The 9,755-nt window shown below is 40.4% G+C and overlaps 1 protein-coding gene across 1 annotated transcript; it reads right to left on the bottom strand.

Annotated features, from left to right (window-relative positions):
* Positions 1 to 4,437: 4,437 nt before the first annotated feature.
* Positions 4,438 to 8,745, bottom strand: LOC121726054 (carboxypeptidase B-like). Its single transcript, XM_042113272.1, has 5 exons — positions 8,660 to 8,745; positions 7,718 to 7,927; positions 6,209 to 6,311; positions 5,642 to 5,953; positions 4,438 to 5,031 (listed from the first exon to the last, which is right to left on the bottom strand). The coding sequence occupies exons 1-5, from the start codon at positions 8,725 to 8,727 to the stop codon at positions 4,438 to 4,440; spliced, it is 1,287 nt and encodes a 428-aa protein (XP_041969206.1). The 5' UTR covers positions 8,728 to 8,745.
* Positions 8,746 to 9,755: the final 1,010 nt, after the last annotated feature.

The following is a 9,755-nucleotide window of genomic DNA, read 5'->3' as shown; positions in this document are numbered from 1 at the left end:
TTCAATATTTTTGACAGCAAAGTTAAACACACAACGCATACATATACAGTGTGTAACAAAAATAAGTGATAATACTTTAGGGTGTTTATGTGTTCCTTGTAGAGAGTTCACTGTGAAAGTAGCAGCGCTGAAAGACGAAAAAAATTTTTCACTTTTGTATGGGCAGGGGCCCGAGCGTCACGAGTTTCCCCATACAAAAGTGAAAAAAATTTTTTCGTCTTTCAGCGCTGCTACTTTCACAGTGAACTCACTACAAGGAACACGTACACACACACTACACACCCTAAAGTATTATCACTTATTTTTGTTACACACTGTATATACATACAATAGCAACTTTTCAGGAGAAAAAAAATCTACGAAAAAATGAATTGAATTTTGTACAGATTCCATAGTAGTTCAGATTTACTTTTTAATTATTATTGTACGAGTTTTTGTTGGCCGACACGTCGTGTTCCGATTGGCTAAAAGTTAAAACGACACGTCTTCCGATTTCTAGCTAATTGCATCAAAACGTCAAAATAGGCAAAAAGCGACTTACGTGGTGTTAGAACTTCAATGACGTCTTCATATTTTATTTCGGTAGACGCTAAGGGATAAGGTGTCTTAGTATTTCATATACGGTAGTATATTTTTGATTCTCCACTCCTATAAATGCCATATTATTTTTATAGATATTTTGAATCGGTTGTACTTTAAAGAGAAGTTGATTGATACGATGGGTTTGACAAAATGCGACCAAAATACGGACCTACGTATTTTGGTCGCATTTTGTCAAACCCAGCCGATATAATATTATATCGGCTGGGTTTGACTGGCTGGGTTCGGATTATGACGATTTGACATAATCCAACTAAATGATGTAGGTCCCCCAACTGCTTATGAATCAAATTCAATTTTTGCTGTGAGCTATCAGAAGGAATTTGACGTAACACGACCAAATTACGTAGGTCCGCCATCTGCCTATAAATCAACTTCTCTGTACATACATAAACTCAAAATAATTTTACCTTTTTTATGTCATAGAACAGTAGGGTAAAAAGCTGTTCTATATATTTTTAAGTGGCATTGCTACCATAAAATCGATAGATGTTATTAAATTATAAGCATTTTAACTTGATTGATTGTCATGATAAGCGAGCGATTTGAAATATCAAAACGTAATATATCATTCCCTGATAAAAAAGTCATTTTCATCACTAATTATTATTTATTATTACATTCGTGATAATTATGCTACGTGGACACAAAAAGAAATTAAGAATATTATGAAAACATTAGCCGTGGAGTGTGGAAATTCTGGGGTAATGATTTCTAAAGTGGGTTCCGCCTAACGTGGGTTTCATGGCGGAGTTTACGTAGGGATAGCATCGTTTTTAGGGTCTTAGTAACCGTTTTTACCCTTTGGGTACGGAAGTACCCAAAGGGTAAAAACGGTTACTAAGACTTTGTTGTCTGTCCGGCTGTCTGTCTCCAGGCTGTATCTCAAGAACCGCTATAGCTAGACTTCTGAAGTTTTCACAGATTGTGTATATTTGTTGCCGCTATAGCAACAAATACTGAAAACAAAATAAAATTAATATTTAAGGGGGGCTCAACACAACAAACGTGATTTTTTCGGCCTTTTTCGCTCTATATCATATACGTGGGAGAGCCATGCTTCGGCACGAATGGGCCGGCTCGGCCGGAGAAATACCACGTTCTCACATAAACCGGCGTGAAACAGCGCTTGCGCTGAGTTTCACCGAGTGAGTGAGTTTACCGGAGGCCCAATCCCCTACCCTATTCCCTTCCCTACCCTCCCCTATTTCCTTCCCTTTCCTTCCCTACCCTATTCCCTCTTAAAAGGCCGGCAACGCACCTGCAGCTCTTCTGATGCTGCGAGTATCCATGGGTGACAGAAGTTGCTTTCCATCAGGTCAAAAAAATATCTTTCGCTCAAATTTAAGGGAGGGTCCCATACAAAAAACACATTTTTTTAGCCTATTTTTGCTCTGTATCGTTACGGAACCCTTCGTGCGCGAGTCCGACTCGCACTTGGCCGATTTTTTTTAAATAGCGTAAAATATATTATAATATAAAAATGTTTACTTGTTGTATATGTGCCTGTGCCAAGTCAGGGAGAGGGGTTCTATAACACGGATTTATTTTCTTAACAGTTTAGGAACTCCTGACCTAGAGTTACGTGTAGGTTATTGATGGTCTAATCATTTGAGTGTCAGAGTGTTCCAGTGAGTCGGAACTGTGAAGCTGCTGCACGGGATCCAGTCAGTCGGATTACGGATAGCTGCCGTGCGGGGCCGATGCTACGTGCTGACCAGGAGAGATGTGCTCTGCTTGCTGACCGGTCGGTGTAGTAAGATAGCCCGATGATGCCGATGCGGAGTCGCCCAGGCCGCGGTACATTGCGGCTAGTGGACGAGGTACCCGATGAGGCAGCATCGCCTGGCGCGCTGGCGCGGTGCGGAGGGGCGGGGAGTGATGATGATGAAGGAAGCGTGTTCTGTCGAAGGTCACCAATGTGGGATATGCGTGGAGGCCGCAAAGGAAGATCTTCCGACCGAGCGAGATAGCATGCTCGGTCAGGCCAAAGCCCACTGACGTCATTTCAGATGTTGTATATATTTTGCCGCTCTCGGAAACTTCGATAGCGCGATGCAGGGATTGTTAGGCGAATTGTGGGTACCGCCACACCCTTATATAGAGTTCATTATGAAAGTAACAACACTGAAAGATCAATTTTTTTGTACAAGTATACGGAAAAAGTCATGATGTGGGGGCGCTTGCCCATCCAAATCATATAAAAAGTTTTGCTCTTTCAGCGCTGCAACTCTTACAATGAACATATTACATAGTACATACCCTAACGTATTATCACTTAGTTTCGTGACACCTTCTATATTGTTACATATTGTTGCGAGGAGCAGCATGTGTTTCAAAAATATCATAACCCTATCATACGTACATGACCATGACGTCGTGTTGTAAAAGATCCTAATTAGTTAATTATGGATTATTATGATTGATTATGTTGTGTTCATTGTTTATTGGAATTTTTGGAAACGATAAGCTTGTGAATAGGTAAAATCATTTCATGGATTAAGGGTAAATAGTTATTTTATTACAAAAAGCTGACTTTTAATTTTAATTTTACCAAACTGCCAAGAACACTTAAATTATAATGCCTAATGCTCTTAGTGATATTTTCTTACAAAAGACTTGAGCCTTTTATAAGAAAATATCACTTAGGCCATTAGACTAATCTTGAGATTATAATGAAAATAAATGCGTTATATAATATGCTTCGGCACGAATGGGCCGGCTCGACCGGAGAAATACCACGTTCTCACAGAAAACCGGCGTGAAACAGCGCTTGCGCTGTGTTTCGCCGAGTGAGTGAGTTTACCAGAGGTCCAACCCCCTACCCTATTCCCTTCCCTACCCTCCCCTATTCCCTTCCCTTCCCTTCCCATCCCATCCCTCCCTATTACCCTATTCCCTCTTAAAAGGCCAGCAACGCACCTGCAGCTCTTCTGATGCAGCGAGTGTCCATGGGCGACGGAAGTTGCTTTCCATCAGGTGACCCGTTTGCTCGTTTGCCGCCTTATTTCATAAAATAAAATATTATTAATAACTAGACGAACCGGTAAACTTCGTATCGCTTTCATCCTAGCATAACTATTTCTCACCACACAAACCTTCCCTAGCAAAATCGGTTCAGCCGTTCTCGAGTTTTAGCGAGACTAACAAAATTGAAATTTAGTTTTGTTTACATAGAAGATTATAATGTAATCAAACGAAGGATTTAAACCATCAATTCCACCCCTCTGACGTCAACATAATCACGTATTGAGAAGTATCGTAAACACGAAACAAAACAATTAACTTCGCTTTGATATGTACAAACGAATTTCAGATGTGTTTACAGTTTAAGGAGCTCTTATTTGTTTTATTAGTTCATTATTGGATTTCGCTCTCGATACGCTTTGAGCGCTATATTCAGCGAGATTGAACATTTTCGAGCGCTATCGAGCGATGCACTTTTACGTTTACACAATCTGTGTACAGGAATCGCTAATTAATTTGTGTTGTATCTAAAATTAGATCGAGGGTGCTGAGAGTTTATTTCAAAAAGATTTTATAATACAGTAAATCTCTACTTTTAATGTCATAGCTCTAATGTAAGCCATACACGCTACGGTCTACCGGAGAGGTCACCTGTGCACTCGGTGTCACTCGAAATAATTGATTTTCGATTTTGCGCCTACCTGCACAGGTGGACCTCTCCGATAGACCGTAGCATGTATGGCAGCCATTAACATCCAGTATTTTTCCTCAGACGTTTAATCAGCCCACCAAAAGGAAATAAAAAACGGTGTCAAAATAAAAATACATTTTATTAACTTATACATAATCAGAATCAAAGTAAATCACAGCTTAACCGAATAGTTCCCGAGATCTTCTGGCACCTACGATGATGCCCGCCCAGGTCTCCTCACACACCTGGGGGATATACGCGGGGTCCAGGTGGAAGCCCCACATGTCTCTCGAGAGGCCGGGCAGCTCGTAGGTATAGGACAGGGGGACACCCAAGGAGTGCGCGTAATCTTCAGCGGCTCCCGCCGCCGCGTACTGGATCACCAGGGCCGAGTTACCGACCTGGTATCTCGGGAAGTTTGGTAGAGCGCGCTCGTGGATCGCTTCGGCCATGTTGATGCCGACCGTATGTAGAGCGAGCGCCTGCTGGGAAAGGGATCCATCGTGTCCCCAAGGGTACAGGATCATGCTTCCGAAGCTGTGCATCGTCAGGTACAAGGTCATTCTGGGTAAATACGTCTTCATGATTTCCGCGACAACCTGCGTTTCGATCTCCGACAGGGGTTTGCTGCCGGCGAAGATCTCGGTGCAGGGGTTGTTACTGGTGCCGGCGGTGTTCCAGGCGAAGTCGTAGTTTCGGTTCCCGTCGACCCCGGGGCAGAAGAAGCCGAGGGTATGCTGATCGGTTGAGCGAGTTTTCCTCCAGAAGCGGTCCTAAAATAATAATCAATATTAGTAACGTAATCAGAAATATTAAAGACAAACTCGTGACATGATTCTGTGCTAACAGAAATAGTACATTACGCACCTAGGGCAGGAAAATAACAAATTATGTCTCTGCAGATCACATGTAATGAAAGGCCGAGGCGAAGCCGAGGTCAACATTTGATCTGAGGCTATCTTAATTTACTGCCCATGGTGCGTTTACTATTTTCCTCCTCCACGGAGGTGGAAAACGGTAACATCGGTAAGCGCAGCGGGAAGAAAGTTGACGTTTCCCGCCCGGAGGTGAGAAAAGTAATTCATAGATGAAAAACCTACATCTTTTGTCAGGTTATGTCAAGTCGATGTTAATCGTGATTTGTTGACTAAGGGCCTGTTTCACCTTTTCCTTATAAGTGCCGAATAGGCTATCCACCACTTAACTTGTCAGATACAGCATGGAGAATCTGTAAAAAAAGTTGTGAATAGCCTACTTGGAACTATATCAGAAAGCGGTGAAATATTAGGCCCTAAGCTAAACATAGGTCAACAAAATTATATAGGTCCGCCATTTTCTAATGAATCAATTTCTCTGATATTACGATCCAAAGTTCAAACTTACAGTGTCATGAGAGTACTTGTAACCGTCCGGGTTGACGATGGGTAGGATAATCCAGTCGAAGTTGTCCAGGAGATCAGGATCTGTCACATCCTCGGTCAGCTTGTGGATGGCGTACGTGACGGTTGGTGGGGAGATCCATTCCCTTGAGTGGATGCCTCCATCGATGAAGATGACGGGCTTGCTATCATCCTCGAAGTTTGTGGTGGATATCTTCAGGTACTTGATGGTACGACCTTCGAAGGACTTGGCGGGCTCCACCAAGGTGACGGTGTCAGGGTATTTCGCTGCGATCTCATCGAGGTACGCGTCAATCTAGGACAAAGTAGTTTATGTAATGAATTGATTCCGTAGAACATTTTTTTCCCACTTTTTTAGTAAAAATAGTTCGGGTTAAATCTCGAACTGGAACTAAGAAAGAAAAACACTAACTTGGCGCTGATTCTGCGTCGTTCTGTTTTCACTTGGCATAATATGAGAGACGGTTGCAAGTGTGAAAAGACGAAGGACGATGTTTGATTTTTTGCTTATGAAAATAGTATTTGAAGATTAATTTTTAGGTCTACTTACAGCTTCCAAAGTCTGGTAGTTGTCGTAGGGAAGACTGCGGCCGTTTCTCGCGCGGATCTCACGATTTCTTCTCTCAATCAGAAAATCATCGTAGTCCAGCTTTCTGAAAGAAATAAATAGTACATTTAATAAAAAAAGTACAATAAAAAATGGAAAGTAAACGGTTTAATTATAAAACTGCATCTGTCCAACAATAAACATCGTAGTGGTTTATATTATACTCTTTGTTAAACATGTCGGCGCCTGTATCTCCAATGGAGTGTCCGTCTCCAAACGATACGAAGATAGACGTGGAACATTTCATAATCGCAGTACAAGAAAGACCACCATTGTGGAATAACTGACAGCCTTTCTTCAGCTGGGATCGCATTTCGCCATCTAGTATTTTTGTATTCAATATGAGGTCCAACAATTCTCATTAATCTGTCAAACGTTTGAATTTTCATTCTACAACAGCCAAAGAATTTTTTGGGATACATCCGAAGTTCATGGTATTTCTGATAAAAGAAACCTTTGATAATTCTATCCGCTGTAATAGGATGAGTCCAGTATTGATGAATTTTCTTCTTTATTTTTCTTCTGATCCTCCGAAGTAGTAAATAAAGACAAGCAACTTGTACGAAATCCATGGTGAAAGTGAGCAAAGATCACTATTTATTTATCGCAGTGCGCGCAGCGTACTCTCTGCGATTTTTTACAGCGCGATTTTGAAATCGTGTCGCAAAAATTTAAAATCGTGGTGCGCGTCAATCTAGGACAAAGTAGTTTATGTAATAAATTGATTCCGTAGAACATTTCTTTCCCACTTTTTTAGTAAAAATAGTTCGGGTTAAATCTCGAACTGGAACTGGAACATCATTATATTCGGGCGATAAGCTGATCACCAAGCATTTTAAATTTCAAGTATCGATTATGTGAATAATAGATTACCCGTCATAACTTTTCTCAAATATTTTTAGTATATAAAATTGATGCAATAAAATATGCGATTATAAATCAAGAAATTTTGAAAACTGCCAAAATATTTAATATAGATTTTCTGAATAGAATCGCAGTTAACTCAGAAATGGGAGCACTGAACAATAGTTGTTTTGTTTGTGAACATGGTCACAATATTACGTTCTTTAAAAAACTCTATTCTTCTTTAGAAGTTCTTTAGAAGAATTGAAAAAAAACTAAGCCAGTTATAGAAACGGCGTTACCCATAGATTAATGATTGGACCAAATACCAATCATTCATCTAAGGTCAGATCGTTCGTCGCTTTTGGCTCGAATGAATTATGAAGCAGCGACTAACACCTTGAAAAATTGGAATAATAATAAATAAGGAAATAATAAATAATGATATAGAATAATAAAAAAAAGATAGAAACAACACCTTTGCGAAGCTGGTTTTGTTTCGCATTTTCTCATATTTTTATACTTTAAGTATGTCATGTAGTTTTTTTTTTCGGATTTTTTCTACAGGTTTTTTCTAATGTAGTTATCAACATTATAATTTTTACTCACTCCTTAATATTTTCAGCGTGGACTTTGTATTCTACTTCCAACTTGGCCAAGGCTGCGATGAAGTCGGCCTGGTGCTCCGGTTTAACGAGAACAACGCCCTCGCGGCTGGTGGTGGCGTGACTGAGGAAGTCCAGCTCGAGTGTCGGCTCCAGCAGATGGAGAGCCTTCACCTGCTCCAGGGTAGACGGCTGCACGATGTAGGATTTCCATCTGGAGGAAAATATATCGATATTAAAGCGAATATAATATACACTATCCACAATACGTTAAAGATTTTTCCATTCGAGTGCTAAATTAGTTTTTATACGGGATATTCGGCCGTTGTGCCGTTGGAACGGCAGATTCTGGACCCGTAATATGTCGGATGAGATTGTCGAAAATCTTTCGCAAGTCGCGCGCTCTTCTGCCCCACGTGGTCTCACGTGTTACGTGGTCAGAGTAAAGGAAGATATACAATGTGGACCCAACACCAGTGTCCGATCGACGATTTTTTCGACGAATTGGCTCTTATTTTTTTTCTCTCTCACGGTTGCAAAATGGCGGCCATTAAATTTTTAACTCGGGCTCATAAACTAATTTGACCAAAACTTCTCACGTCAATATCCTATGAGCATTGTATAAGGTTTTGGTGCTCTGCGCACACACTTTCAATATGACTCCTGCGTAGCATGCCTGTCATTTCAATGAATTGGCCATCGTTACCACAAACTACCTGCTGTACTTTGCTCAACTAGTTGCTTAAATTAAATAACTAAAATATGCTACAAAATATGTACTAAATATTTATATACTTCAGTTGATGTTTCTTTACATTTGAAGTAATTAGTACTGTTACTAAGAATGCAGGCTAGACCTAGTTTAAACATTATTTTGTTTTAAACCTTATAATGATTTTACAAAAAAAAAATGAATAGCTGACTGGGCTGGCATTAACAAACTTACCCTATATACTTTTCGTGCTTGGCGCACACGGCCGCCGCCGTCAGTAACACTATTGCCCAAATTTTCATCTTTTCACATTTCGCTGCCCGCGGTCAGTTTTATAACACTCTCAATAGATAAAGAATATTGTACGGTGTTCGCATCGGCGCAATAGGTGCCCGCAATATTCACCCTTATATCTATGAAGCAGAAATACAGAATGGAGTGTTGATATTCTTGTTTTGAACTGATAAGGCATCTGAGATAACACGTATTCCCGTTGTCAGATACGGAAAAGGCCAACGTCAATCTATTACTAAATACCAATTGCGAAGTAGTGTTTGTTTGTATTTTACTGTCAAAACAAAACAAATGTTACAAAAATGTTATTTTTTTACTCGTTGTTATACTTTTTATAATCTATGAATGTTGACACGAAAGTTTGGCTTCACCAAAGGTCAACAGCACACCCTAGTGCTCAATTGAGTACTATGGTATGCCGTTAATTTTTGCTCAACTGAACTCCATTGAGTAGGAAGAATGGTGATCGGATGATGAAGAATGATGATAATGTGTCGGGTGGGCATTTAAAAAGCCGGTCCTGCGCCTGGTCTCTCGCCAGTCGTGTCGGTCATCCATTCGAATGGCCGACACGACTGGCGCAGTAAAGAGAGTGCTCTTGCATCATTTAAACACTATCGGTCTTACCACAAAAGATCTAAACATCTATTGAACAGTTTTTTTGGTTATATTGTACTGATTTTTTTTCTAATCAACTGTTCAATAGGTGTTTAAAGCTTTTGTAGTAAGAGCGTATAAAACTACTCTTTAATAATTAAACTATGTTTAATTATTATACCTGTCACTGTCACCAAACTCTGAAACCGGTGGTACTCACACAAACACCGCGCCGAAATCTTGAAACGCCGCACCGATATGCCGGTCGGAGTTTGGTGTGTTAAGTTTTATTTGTTACGGAATTTCTTATTCGGTCGCCGCGCACAAAGCCCGCGATAAACATGTTAAATACAGCTTCATACTGTTACTGATGTCTCCTTGTCACACAGGTCACTGGACAGAAGAATGATGTGCTAAGGGCCTATCCAGTAGCCACAGA

Source organism: Aricia agestis, chromosome 4 (assembly GCF_905147365.1).
Source record: "Aricia agestis chromosome 4, ilAriAges1.1, whole genome shotgun sequence".
NCBI lineage: Eukaryota > Metazoa > Arthropoda > Insecta > Lepidoptera > Lycaenidae > Aricia > Aricia agestis.
Note: the sequence above shows the minus strand (reverse complement) of the source record. Positions and strands in the feature narration are given on the sequence as shown.

Excerpts from the sequence above, each read along its gene's own strand:
- LOC121726054 (XM_042113272.1), bottom strand. The coding sequence starts at position 8,727 with ATGAAAATTTGGGCAATAGTGTTACTGACGGCGGCGGCCGTGTGCGCC. Across the intron at positions 6,312-7,717 it reads CACGCTGAAAATATTAAGGA|AAAGCTGGACTACGATGATT; the intron begins GTGAGTAAAAAT and ends TATTTCTTTCAG. Across the intron at positions 5,954-6,208 it reads ACTACCAGACTTTGGAAGCT|ATTGACGCGTACCTCGATGA; the intron begins GTAAGTAGACCT and ends ACTTTGTCCTAG.